The 14,299-nt window shown below is 35.2% G+C and overlaps 1 protein-coding gene across 1 annotated transcript; it reads left to right on the forward strand.

Moving 5' to 3' along the window:
• The first annotated feature begins 1,957 nt into the window (after positions 1-1,957).
• LOC150057519 (olfactory receptor 2T33-like) lies at positions 1,958-2,896 on the forward strand. Its single transcript, XM_090340079.1, has one exon. It carries the CDS (start codon positions 1,958-1,960, stop codon positions 2,894-2,896), a length of 939 nt encoding a protein of 312 aa, XP_090196205.1.
• Positions 2,897-14,299: the final 11,403 nt, after the last annotated feature.

A 14,299-nucleotide genomic window follows, 5' to 3' on the forward strand; every position in this document is an offset into this window, starting at 1 on the left:
TAAGGACTGATCTTGATTATATCTCTTAAATGAATTGATCTGCTTTGTTAAGTAGTAAAATCATAAAGCCTTCCTTTGTGTTCATGCTTGCTATGGTCATTTAGGTTGTGATTTCATGGAAATGTAGGATTATTTTTTCCTATGAAAAAATTGCTACTTTAAAATGGATTGTGTTAAATCTGTATAGGATGTTGGGTAGTAGGTATAATTTATAGCAATATTTATTCTTCCATATATTCCTCTTTTTGTGGTTTCTTCATAATTTTTTCTTCATTACTGTTACATAATTCTAATTACAGAGCTCTTCCCTTTGGTTAAGATTCTTCCTAAATAATAAGCTCTATGGAGTCATTGTAACAAGATCACTTTTATGATTATTTTCATGGAAAAGATGGAGCTTGTTGGGTTTGCTGCTTCTGTATCCTGTTACGTGCTGGACTTATAAGCTCAAACAGAAAGATAGCATAAATTAGACATTTTAAAATAGGTAGATTTTTTTTCTTTACAAATTTGATTCTCTCTGATCTGTCCTAATATTCTATAGGGATAATACCATGTTAAAATTTTTTCCTCATTATCACTACTTTTAATTTACTTTCTTTTACCAGTCCTGGGGCTCGAACTCAAGGCCTGGGCACTGTCTTTGAGCTTTCTCAAGGCTAGCACTCTACCACTTGAGCCACAGTATCACTTCCAGCTTTTTCTGTGTATGGGAACCTAGTAATCGAAAGTAGAGTTGCACACATGCTGGGCAAGAACTGTACCACCAGGACACACTTGGGGTGTGCTGCTCTCCACTTTTTATGTTTCTGGTATCGCTGATCTTCTGAAGCAACTGTCCACTTGCAGGACACCTTATATTTCACTGTCCTGTTTACTTTCTTCTGTAGATCTACATATCACTCTGTTGCAGGCAAAGTATTGTGTAGAAGATATCGCCAACCCCAAGTTCATGTTGAGAAAAAATTTTCCATTTCATTTCATGCTTGGTAAACCATGATGCTGATTTCAAAGATGATCATGTATGTTTCATAATCAGGCAACTACAAGGTTGTTTAAATCTGGAAATGTGGTGCAGTGGTAGAGTGCTTATCTAGCACACATGAGGCCATGGGTTTGAATCTTTAATCAATAAAATAAATAGACTACTAAAATTAAAGTTAAAAGTTTACTTATATTGAAGAAGTGCATAGAATTTTTTATTGATTATTTGGGATATTATTATTAGTCTTCACAGGAAGAATGTTCATTTTATGCTTATACACTTGAATTCTTTCACCTTTGGAATTCACAAATAAAAAATCTGTGTGTGTGTGTGTGTGTGTGTGTGTGTGTTTGTGTATATATGTATATAAATTTTGGTAGGTCAGAGCCAAAAAAAGACATAGTACTTGTAATCTTAGCATTTATGAGACCGAGGCAGGAGAAGCATGACTTAATTGCCAGCCTGAGCTACATGTAGAAGTCGCGTTTAAAAAACATTTCTTTAAGAAATGAATCTTATTAAAATACTTCTAAAATCTGAATGAATATAAATCACTCATGAAACAAACCAGTTTAAATGGAATACTTCTAGTTTAGTGTTTCTTTCCATGATTTATGGTTTCTTTAGTGTACCTCACCAGAACAATTCCAGTAATAGAGTAGTAAAAGTGATTGTTTCTTATCATTTAATATTTGACTTTTTAAAGCATTATATCAATGTATATAAGAAATAGCTTTCTATTTGAAATACACATATGACAAACAGTTGAAACATTAAAATATTCCTGAAACGTGATTATATTAGGAAGAAAAAAATGACTGCTCATCTGTACCTTAGGGTTTTGAGTCAGGACTTTGGCTTGCATATACAAAGATCCAGAAATTGTGAGATCAAATCAAGACTTGGAGAATAAAAAAATAATCTCTCCCTTTGCTTTATTATTTTCCCCTTTGCTTCCTGTAACTGATATAAATGATGGAGGAAAGAAACACCACCTCAGACTTCATTCTCCTAGAACTGTTTAATTACACACAACTCCACCGCTCTCTCTTCGCCATGGTGCTGACAATAGCCACCGCTTCTCTCTTTGGCAATGTGTCTATGCTCCTCCTGATTCTCCAGGACCCCCAGCTCCACACGCCCATGTACTTCCTCCTCAGCCAGCTCTCCCTCATGGACCTCATGCTCGTTTCCACCATCGTGCCAAAAATGGCCGCTGGATACCTGACTGGCAAAAGGACCATCTCCCCTGGTGGATGTGGGCTGCAGATATTTACTTCCCTCAGCCTGGGAGGTGGAGAGTGTTTCCTCCTGGCAGCCATGTCCTATGACCGCTATGTGGCTGTGTGCCACCCATTGCGATACCCTGTTCTCATGAGCTGGTCACTGTGTTTGCAAATGACCATGGGCTCTTGGATGCTGGGGGCAGCTGATGGCCTCATTCAGGCTGCAGTGACCCTGAGCTTTCCATTTTGCAATGCACACACACTCAACCATTTCTTTTGTGAAACCCCCGTGCTGGTGCGTTTAGCTTGTGCTGATACCTCATCCTTTGAGTATGTCATGTACATCTGCTGCGTGCTGATGCTGCTGCTGCCCTTCTCCCTCATCCTGACTTCCTATGCTCTCATCCTGGCCACTGTGCTCCGCATGCCTTCCACAGATGCCCGAAAGAAGGCCTTTGCCACCTGCTCTTCTCACCTGGCTGTGGTGGGCCTATTTTATGGAGCTGCCATTTTCATGTACATGAGACCTACATCCTACAGGTCAGCTAATTATGACAAGGTTGTGTCAGCATGCTACACTATTATCACGCCCATTTTGAATCCCCTCATTTACAGTCTGAGGAACAATGAGGTCAAAAGTGCTGTGAAAAGGTGGCTGAGAAAATCTTTAAACTTAAATCTTTAAATTTAAAGCTTGGGCACAATTATTCCCAATACAGTAACTGTGGTTACATTCTTGAATTTATTTACACTTAAAACATATTTTAATTTTTCACTCTATGAATGAATAAAAATTTTTATGCATCAAAAATATAACTTTATGATGAATTATATTGAGACATGTCACTTTGAAGCAAATTTTTATTTTCTGTGCTCTAAGTTATGGAAATGCTATACCCTATAGCTATTTTAGATAAAGAAAATGCTATAGATGTGACTACTTGCTTTCTGATTGGAGGAATGAATGAATGGCAGGGTAAATATGGTGTCCAATATCAGACTGCAGGTAAATGTGAAAATGTTGTATCATAGATGGTTCTGTAAGCCGGTATATTTTTTTCTCTGGTAATTTATTTTGATGATCTTCCTTTTTCTATTATTTTTTGTGATGGCTTTGGGGCTGGAACTAAGTGCCTGGGAACTGTCCTGAACAATTCTGCTCAAGGCTACTGCTCTATTACTTCAGACACAGGTCCTCCTCTAGATCTTTGGTAGCTAACTGAACCTCGGTGGTTCAGGTTGACTTGAACCACAATCCTCAGGTAGTGTACTCTCGAGTAGCTAGGTTTTCAGAGGTGACTCCATTTTACTTGTCTTTATTATTTCTTATTATCATTATTTATGACATTTCAGTAGCTGTACTACCGGATCTCAACAAAGATAAATACAAGTATTATTCTTTAGTTATAGTTGAAAATATCAATCTATTGTGTTAATAAAATGGAGGAAAGAGAAGGTCACTCACTTCTATGTACAAAACAAATTTTTTAACTAGTGGTGATCATGTGCTTGACTCTGGGAGCCTCAAGAAACAAATAAAGGGGTCTGAAAATTTAGAGGACTCCAAGTCCTCTTTAGGTTATTATTTTGTTTCTTAAATTTCCTTACTATGTGTTACTAGAATGGATTAATAATTGTGGTATTTCAATATATTCTTATAATGTACATTCATCAAATTTACTACTATATTAGTTGATGTTGTTTAACTCCTTTCCTCCTCCCTCCTCCTTTACATAGTGTTCATTATGCTATTTTCATCTCTATCTGACATAAAAATGTATGTCAATCATATTCCCCTAGCTAACACATTAGTCTCCATTTCCTACCATCCAATCCAACTTTTTCCTTCCCTGAACTATCCATCTTTTGGAATGATGTTACTTTTAGATCTAGGATCTGAACCTAAGCAAAAATGTATTTGCCTCTCAAGCTTGGCTTATCTTGCTCAAAATGAGGATCTGAAATTATAACACTTCTGATTTCATTTGTCACTACAGATACGTTTTATGTCTCTTCACCTACTTGTTTTTGTATACCTTCAGCAATTTCATATCTTAATAATTTCTAAAAGCACTGCAAAAGACATAAATGTTCCAGGGTCTCCAAAGTAGGTTGACCTATATTTTATGTGACTATCTGTCCAGAAGTGGTATAATATTTGTTGTACCAGAGCCCTTATCAGCTTAAATTCAGTAGTCTATGCCACACTTTCTGCTTCCCCATAAACACCTCTCAAGACCAACTTCTTCTTTGACACTGTGGCATCATCTACCATGACTTCTTTTTTTCTCTGTCACTGCCCTTAAGTAGCCAGAGACTAAGGTGAGAGTATTCCTTGTAAGTTCCCCCAGTAGCTCAATCTCAAGTGCTACCTGGAATCACAATTCCATAATCAGCCTGCAGGACCTGGAACTGACACTTGCCAGCCATTGAAGAGTGCTGTTTCCACAGTGGAACTTGATGTTGGAGGAAGTACAAAGACCTCAGCCACAGCATCCTATAGTATCTGATCTCTCAGCTTCTTAACCTTCTCTTCTGCATAGGACAGATTACCTCTCTCCAACCACATCTCATAGTTTTCCACTACTCAAGACACTGTGATCATGTATTCCCAACTCCTTAAATCATGATGTTTTTCTTCTATTGGTTTTCTGATTCTTCTACATTAAAGTCTCTTAAGATGGTATGCATTTCTAGAACTCTCAGGGGCTATGAGGAGTGAAAAATGCCAGTCACACTGAAGAAGTAATTACCATTCCAATACATCACACTGAGTTTAAAGCTTGACCAAGTATGAGCCTGTTCTGAAGATAGAAATGTCAGTCTCAGATTCCATCCCACCTGCTTTATGGTGCAGGCATCAGCTTTCCTTAGTCCCCAGGTCAGCCTGGGTCTAGAGAGGCAGACTGGGTCGATTCTGATTCTGTTTTCTGCTGTCACTTCTGCATGGTGCTGGATGCTGTTTTTTCCCCATTATCATATCTGAATATATTCTCTATATTGCTATGCTGACTCTTCCTGGTCACAGAGTCAGGCAAAGAAAGCTTCTATTTCATCAATGTGTACCATTTCATGGAAAGATTATTTTGTCAGTAAGACTTATATTCAAGCAATGGATTTGTATCTTTAGAAACAAATGTAGAAAGATAAACTTCTCAGTGTTTGGCCCTGACCTTTAACCAAAACCATTGCAAAAGGCTTTGGAAGAGTTATAATAGTTACACATATTAGTACAAAGCAGGAGAGCAAGAAATATCATATCTTCCATCCAAAGGTATCTGTGTGTTCATAAAAGCATTGTGTACATTCAGGGGGGTAAGATCAAACTAAGGCACTAATGACTGATTTCAAAAAAGGCAGATGCAAGAGCAAAGGAAAATAACTCAAATAGCTGTCTTCAGGGAGAACAGTGAACTTGAAGAGAAAGAGAATCTATATGGACTGTCTTATGTACATTTCATAGTGAAATTGAAAAAAAAGTAGGTATTCTTGATCTTAAGATATAATGTAGAAAATTTAAAATTCATCAGAAAATGTAAAAGCAGAATTGATCCAGCAGATGAAAGTGATAAAGAGCGGGAAAACAAATTATTTGAAGATATACAAGATATACAAACTACTTACCTTTAATTAAAATATACAAAGTAATTTTATATTTTAGAGTACAAGGCAAATCATATAAATTTTTGGAGGGGTGATCAATGCGCTTTAAGTAATAAGCCGCCTTGACTATTATTGAATGAATTTAACAATGTTTCAAATTAGTTGATGGAGTCATGTTGCATATTCAGCCCAATTTTAATTTTTACTTCAATTTTAAGTCTATATGATCTATTTCTTTTTTCAGCACATACTCTGCAATTCCAAAGTCATTGCAATAATGCCAATTTGATGGTTTGACGAATGCTATGGCAATTGGAAACAGTGGTTCTAAGATTAGAGAAGAAAAAGGTTCACATTTTAAATTTCAGAATGGGTTGTCAGAGGACTTAGAATATAAGATCTCAGATTTTAAATGTAAACATCTGGAAGTTTATAGTCTTAATCATAGTGCAGCAGTGCAGATATTGGTGGAGGTCCTTGTGTGTGAGAAAGTAATAGAGAAAAATCATATTAAGTGAAGTAAGCCAGACCCAAAAGAACATAGGCTCAATGATTTAACTCATTTGTAATAATTAATACACACCTAAGACTCTCCTAGCAGGGGATTACAACAGCGCAAAACTTAGATACATAAGGCTGTAGAGGATGAGACTAAAGGAAAGGATCTCCAGAATATGGAAACAAGACATTTATTTCATGTGATTGTTGTTCTTAATGCACTAAGTCATTTCTCTTCTCTTTTGTTGCCCTTTGGTTAATCATATTTTGTTATAGTGTCTGATTTTGTTACCTGGCATATTGTATATACATTTCCTTGTTTATTTGAAATAGAAAAGGGAAAGGGAGCAAACAAGATGAATGGGAGGGGGTGGGAGGGGGAAAATGGGGACAAAGTCATGAGAAGAGGTATCAATGTGAGAGATATAATGCACCTACTATCTTTAGGATAGACTGTAACCCCTCTATACAGTAAAATACAAATTAAAAAAAGAAAGTAATGGAGAAAGAGAATAAGAGGCAAACACCTGATACAGATATGCAAACAAAGTTTATATATATTAGAATAATATTTCAGCTGGGAGCCTTTACTCTTTGCAAGGAGAAAAAAAATTATCTTCTTGTGTCATGAATACATGTGTTTTAAGTAATGGTCTGTGAAATGATTTCATAAAAAATCAATTTAAACATATTACTTGATTATGGTTTAATCTATTCAGAGTCAGTACAGCTTTTTAATCCTTACTCAGAAGTATTTAAAGCCTTTTGAAATAAAAGATCCTTTGGTATTATTCATAAATGGAAGTTTTTCTTTGAAACCTGAACATATCTCCTTCATTAAAAAATGAGTCTAGTTCAGGAAGTTATAAAAGTTGTATAGTTGGTTATTAGTATTTACTATTTAGGTGAGTTGATGAACTGTTAATTTTAAACTATTAAGTACTTTAGCTAAAATTTATATTAAATAAGTGTGCATAGCATAGGTATATATACATAAATGTAAAAAAGGTTTCATATATACATATGAAATATAAAAGATAATTATAATATTTTTGCCAGTCCTGTGCTTGAGCACTGTCCTTAGACTTTCTCAAGGCTCAAGCTCTACCACTTGGGCCTCTCTGCACCACTTCCGGCTTTTTTCTATGTATGTGGTACCAAGGAATCAAACACCTGTCTTTATGTCTAGTAGGCAACCACTCTACCACTAGGCCAAACTCCCTCTCAATATATTTATAATTTAACTTGCCTTCATTTTGACTAAGTATTATGCTAGTCATGATTTTTCCCAGGGTACATGAATTATGAACCATTGGACATTTTGATAAATATAAATTCTTTAAATAGGAAAAACAATGTTATCTATTCAACTATTTCCAAATCGTTGTAGATCTATATACACATATGTAAGTTTTCCCTCCAGATATAGGTAACAGATAGTTTTGAAAATGCATACACATATACCTTTTACAAAATGAAAAGGAAACATTTTTCCATTGTTTAAAGAGAAACAATATATCACTTAACAATTCATCTTTTCTGCTAGGTTTAATTTCTTTTTTTTTGAGTATAGGTTTTGAAAGTAATCTTTTATAATTGTGTATCTTCAAGAGGGTAAAGGGAAGGCACAGAACTTAATGGGAAAAGGGTGAAAAAGTGAAGCACTGATGCTTACTGGATATTGATAAAAGTGAACTACACATCTTCTGGGTGGAGATGGGAGGAAGAAACTATGAGAGAATGAGGAAGCAGTAGACACTGTATGAAAAGAACTTGTTACCTGACTCATGTCACTGTAATTCCTCTGTACATCTCTGCTATAATAACAGTAAATTACTTTTTAATATGGCAAAACTATATCTTGTGTATAATTTATTCAGTAATAAATTTAGACAGTTCATTTGGAAGATATCTGATGTATATGGAGTCTATTAGTCAAAAATATTCTTTGATGCTTGTAGTAAATGACTCTCACCATTACTCACACTTAGAAACAAAAGACATTTGTCTGCCCTATTAACATTCCATTCAACACTCTTTGCTCTTCTGCCTGCCATCTTGCCCTTCACAAAAACTTTTTGTTTTACAAAGTTATAATATAACACAGTAATGATCCTGAAGCAATTATAAGGTTTCTTGAAAAAGATCCAGTGTTGCATAGTCAATTGACATGATTGAAAGCTTACCCATGAAAAATTCTAGCATAACAGTTCTGAAATGGATATAAAACACGCTTTTAATGTTAGAAACATTATGTGGAAATATGGAGACTTATTGCACAGCATTTATGAATATAATTTCTCAAAGGTTACTTTTTAATTCACACACAGAACAGTTATTTTGTTTCTCTTTTCCCTTCATAGCTCATGTTGTTGCTGTATCTGACTTTGGGACCTGGTATATTGTATAGCATTTTATTTGCTTATTTGAAATAGAGAAGGGAAGAGGAAAACAAGATGACTAGGAAGAGGAGGTAGAGGGAGTGAAAGTGGGAGAAAAACCTGGAAAGGGGTATCAATATTCAAGAAGTAATGTACTCGTACTAGATAAATGTAACAGTAACCCCTCTACACATCAGCCTCCAATAAAAAATAAAGAATGTGAACCATTTGAAGTGATTGTTTATAATACTTTAAAAATAGATGTCAAGCAAATTAGACTTACCTTCATAACAGAGGCCACAGTCAATAATATATATATATATATACACATGTATACAGATATACCTTCACACACACACACACACACACACACACACACACACACACATATATGGTTTATGGTTGTAGAATATTCTGGTTTGTTGGTTATAAACATTTTGACTGGCTGATTGTAAATGTTTACTACATCAATCTCTCTGGCCTAATAACATAGTTGATTGAAAATTCCACATGCATAAAATCTATCTTCTCTTGAGAAAAACTACTTTAAGATTAAACTACCTTTCCCAAGGGAATACTGAGTAAAATGTTTCCTAAAATTGGATGAAATAATTTTGTGCCAAGAGTTTGTTTAGTACAAAAGCCCACTGGGAATTTGAAGTTGAGAAGGGATAGTAGTAACCAAAGCATTGATTCCTTGACCCAAACTAGTACTCAGCTCAATGATAAGCCTTGAGCTCAGAAAACATGACTAAAGTTCATGGAACAATTTAATTTTTTTTTGGCTGGTTCTGGGCTTGAGCTCAGGGTCTGAGTACTGTCCTTGGACTTTCTCAAGGCTAGAGCTCTACCACTTGAGCCTCAGCTCCACTTCTGGCTTTTTTCTATGTATGTGGTACCGAGGAATCGAACCTGGGTCTTTGTGAATGCTAGGCAAGCACTCTACCACTAGGCCAAACTCCCAGCCCACAATTTAATTCTTGATCATAAAATACTCATTTTTGTAACTGTTAAGTCTCTGTACATCATCTTGACAATAAAATTATTGATAATGTTAGCTTAGTTACAGAGATCTCTAAATTTTAGTATTCTGGGTATTCTACCTTAAATTTTCACATAATGCTTGCACTCTACCATTTGAGTATTTGACTCACACGTGGCTTTCTGATGGTTAATTTGGAGAGGAGTCTTACAGACATTTCTTCCCAGTCTGATTTTGGACTGCAATCCTCGCGTCTTAGCCTTTTAAGTAGTTAGGGCTACAGATATGAGTCAAGCCTTGGGATTTATGTCTGGTGTCTGGTAGATTGCATTCACTGACATCCTCTTGATTTAATCTGTAAAACAGGCCATTCTACTATATTTAATCATCAGAATTTAGCTGGGGGGAAGAATTTTGGTGTTTAAATCTCTTTCGATTCGTGCCTTTTTACATTTTAATTTTATTTCGTTTATTTATTTTTTGCAAGTCCTGGACTTAAAGTCAAGGCCTGTGTACTGTCCTTGTGCTTTCTCAAGGCTAGAGCTCTACCACTTGAGCAAAAGTGCCACTTCCAGCTTTTTCTTCTATATATGTGGTACTGATCTTCATGCATGCTCGGTAAGCACTCTACCACTAGGTTAAACTCCAGGCCCTAGATTTTCTCCTTTTAAAGTGAAGTCTCAGTTATATACTTCTGGAGGCATATTCAAGATATAGAAACAAACCAAATGCCCCACAGTAGATGAGTGGAGCCAAAAATTCAATGGGATTTTTCAAGCCAATAGAAAGAATCAAATAATGTCATTTGCAGGGAAATGGATGGAAGTAGAAAAACAATCAGGTTAAGTAAGGCAAGTCAAGCTCAGAGAGACAAAAGGCACATGTTCTCTTTGATATGTAAAAATTAGATCTATAATGCTCAGGGATCTAATAAATTATACAGAATTATAAATACACACAATGAGATTGAAAGGGGATACTCTTAGGAGAGAAACTCGAAGATGCAATGCCTAAGTGCATATTTATATATATGTATATACAAATAAATTATAAATGTAAATATATTTATATTATATAATATATATATATATATATATATACTGAAACAAGCTCCAAGATATGGAAACAAGAGAGCTCCTGCTCATTATTTTGCTGCATTAAAGTATATATTCTCCTCAGAAGGGTTTGGGGGGACAGTATAGAACTTGGGGGGAAAAAGGATGAAAAGTACAACAGGGGACAATGCTGCCCATTGGATGCTGATGGAAATGAACTATGGAGACGGGAGAGAGTAACTGAAAGAGTGAGGAAACAGAAGACTCTTTAAGACTGGAAATATACTCATTATCTGATTCATGTAATTATAATCCCTCTGTTAATCACCACTATAACAACATTTTTACCACTGTGACTTCTTTTAATCACATTTTCTTGCCTCTAAACAAAATATTCTGAACATTAATGTACCACAGAAGATAACACAAAACAGGGTAGATTGACTTGTTAATCCTATAGTAGAGCATTATTTAACAGGTCCTCTCATATATTATTTAGTTTATTGAGTGAGTGAAATTGTGTTTGATTTGTTAATTAAAATAATAAATAAGGTCATGAATATGTGAACTTTGCTGTGTGATTGTACCAAACTAAATATATTTGTATCAAACAGAAAAATATTTCTCTATATTTGGATACATATGTATTTCTTCTAAATATACTTGTATATTGTGTTTGATAGCAGAGTGTAGAATCTGTCTAAGATACACTGATATGCTAAATGCTGTCATAGCTTTACTTTGTACTGAAGGCTCTCAGGATGCTTAATAGAGTCCTCTCCCAGCTAAGAGACCATATAGTCTGACACCATGTCTTTCTACTGCTATATCAAGACATAATAGTGGGCATTGATTAATATCATAAAGTATTGGTTTCCATGAAATGAGTCCAAGCCCAATTCCTCCCATACTCAACTAACTTTTTATTGTGTTTGTCCAATGAAAATGGCACACTGATCTCTGCTAGTAGAGCCCAAGGTTTCTACTGATTATGACAAATGAGGGAAACCACTGAGCCTAAGTTCCTTTGAGTCTAGCTTACTTCACTTAATATGATTTTTTTCTAAGTCTTTCCATTTCCTAACAAATGGGGTGATGTTGTTTTTTTCGAGTATCTCACTTTGTTATCTGATATATTGGATATATTTGTATTTGATTATTTGAAATTGGATAGGGAAGAGGGGAAAACCAAGATGGGGGTGGGGGGAGGGTAATGGGAACCAAGACATGTGAAAGGGTATCAACGTATGTGAATCAATGCACCTTCTATCTGGCAAATATTATGTAACCCTTTTATTAATTACAAAAAAAAGTATTTTAAAAAATGGCACACTCAGAAAACAACAGAATGTTGTGATAGAATTTACTTCAAATTTATTCACACAGATCTCACATTGGCCTCCTTTCAATGTCCTTAGTCTATAAAGCTTTCTAAAACACATTTACTTTTTAGCTCCTCCAAAATCATGGCACGTGTACATTTCTTTGCTTCATTTGAACAGAGAGTAAATCTGGCATGGGTACTCAGGCAAAATTGCCATTCCCCTGGTCCTAGTTGTATCAGCCTTCTCTCTGAGCTACCTACTCAGTCTCATGGCTGTGATAAGCCAGGAGAAGACTGCACTGGCTTCAGTGCATACGCTACACCATAATCCTTTCACCTCTGAGTCTTCCCAATTTATGTTCACCATATGATCCTCACAAAATATTGACATAAACTTTTGAGAAAAATATAGAAAGTTATATTTAACTTCTCATTGGAGGTTAGACATCTCAGTTGGTCTATTATATAGATATTGATATAGTTTTTGTTAAGGTAGAACTGGTCAATGTATTAACATTTACACAGACTTATGACTCCATCCTACATATATCAAAAGACCTGTTTTGTCATAAATTTGCCCACAACATTAATAAATAATCATCATTAGACAACGAAGACAAAGTTATTGGCGATTGAAAATCTATTATGACTTCATTGAACATGCAGAAAGTTTTCCTATATCTTCTTAACACTTGTGTCAGAGCATAAAACACCATAGGCTTTCATCACTATCACCTATTCCTTATAGTTCTTAGATCATGGTCTAGAGATGTGCACTCCTGTTTAGTGTAATTCTGGGTAATGAGTGGATACAGATAACTGATCTTTTGATTTTCTCTAAATTTAACATTCACTTCATCTCTTGATTAGTAAAGTCAATTGAAATGACCAAGGATTTGGTCTCTGTGGACTTGGACATGAGGGATCAATTAAAGGAAAAAAGGAAAAACTAAAACTTCAAAATACAAAAGCCCTGCATTTCAAATAGAGAAACTTGTCTGTTTGTCCTCTTTCAGGAGAACCTGAGTTGATAAACTATGAAATGTCTTCTTGTATTTAGATAAGAGATAGTAACTGGAGATGTTTTAACTATGTGATATTGCAACTATTTAGGAGGATAATGAAGTTGAATTTTGTTTTTAACATAAAGAGAATGACTAGTAGCAAGAACAGTGAGCAATGAAGTAACAACCTGTCCTTGAGAAAGTTTCCCTACTGTGTTCTCATAGCAGGTGAGAGCTTAGTTTTGATGCAGTAATGTTGATCACTGACATGTTCTGATTGCATCCTTCACAATAAAAGAGTATAGTTTGATATTTAAACTTTTTAAAGGTTCCATTGTCCTGTCAGCCAATAATTCTCTGATTACAAAGTTAATGCTTGAAAAATACAAACTTGAGAACTTCAGCCCAGGTGAGTCCAAATGAAATTAGTGAGCTGATTTATTATTGTTTTCTAAGAGTAATATTCTAGAGGTTTAAAGAGAAAAGTATAGTTCCATGATTAATTGGAAAAAATAAGGGTACACTTAAAAAGTCTACAGTGCACTTTTTATACTGGATTTCTCTGCACTGCAACTTCTCAGGGGTTAAGATTTATAATCTACACAAATAAAAAACAACAATGACAAAACCAATTGATGTTTCTTAGGACCTACTATGTGCTCAGTACTGACTTTCATGTTTCTAGTCATGTTATGGTGCTGAGGTTTACTTAGCTGTAGTTTGGAATAACAATCTGTTATCTGTATTTATTCTTAAAATATGCACCACTTGTGGCTGGGAGCATGGCCTAGTAGTATTGTGCTCTCCTGGCATGCATAAAGCCCTACGTTAGATTTCTAGGTATCACATACAAAGAAAAAGCTGGAAGAGGCGCCATGGCTGTAGGGATAGAGTGCTACTCTTAAGAAAGACCAAGGACAATGCTCAGGCCCTGAGTTCAAGCCCTAGGACTGGCAAAAACAAAAACAACAAATATGCACCACTTATTATCATTGCAAAATGAGTTCAGAATACACAATTTACTGTAATTTCCTATATTAGGTCATTAGAAATGAAGTTTTGTTTACTACAAGTTTAGAAGTATATCTTTTAAATGGTCCAGAAAATGATTTACCTTAGATCTACTTTGAACTTATTGGAATGATATCCTCAAATTAATTATGTAAGCAATATTGTAACCAATGGCACACATCTCCAAGTAATTTGGAGTCATCTTGTTCTGGAAACAAATAAAGACAATT

Source organism: Megascapheus bottae, chromosome 10 (assembly GCF_031878675.1).
Source record: "Megascapheus bottae isolate mThoBot1 chromosome 10, mThoBot2.hap1, whole genome shotgun sequence".
Lineage (NCBI taxonomy): Eukaryota > Metazoa > Chordata > Mammalia > Rodentia > Geomyidae > Megascapheus > Megascapheus bottae.

What these genes read in the sequence shown, in the direction of transcription:
- LOC150057519 (XM_090340079.1), top strand. Translation starts at nt 1,958, where the DNA reads ATGATGGAGGAAAGAAACACCACCTCAGACTTCATTCTCCTAGAACTG.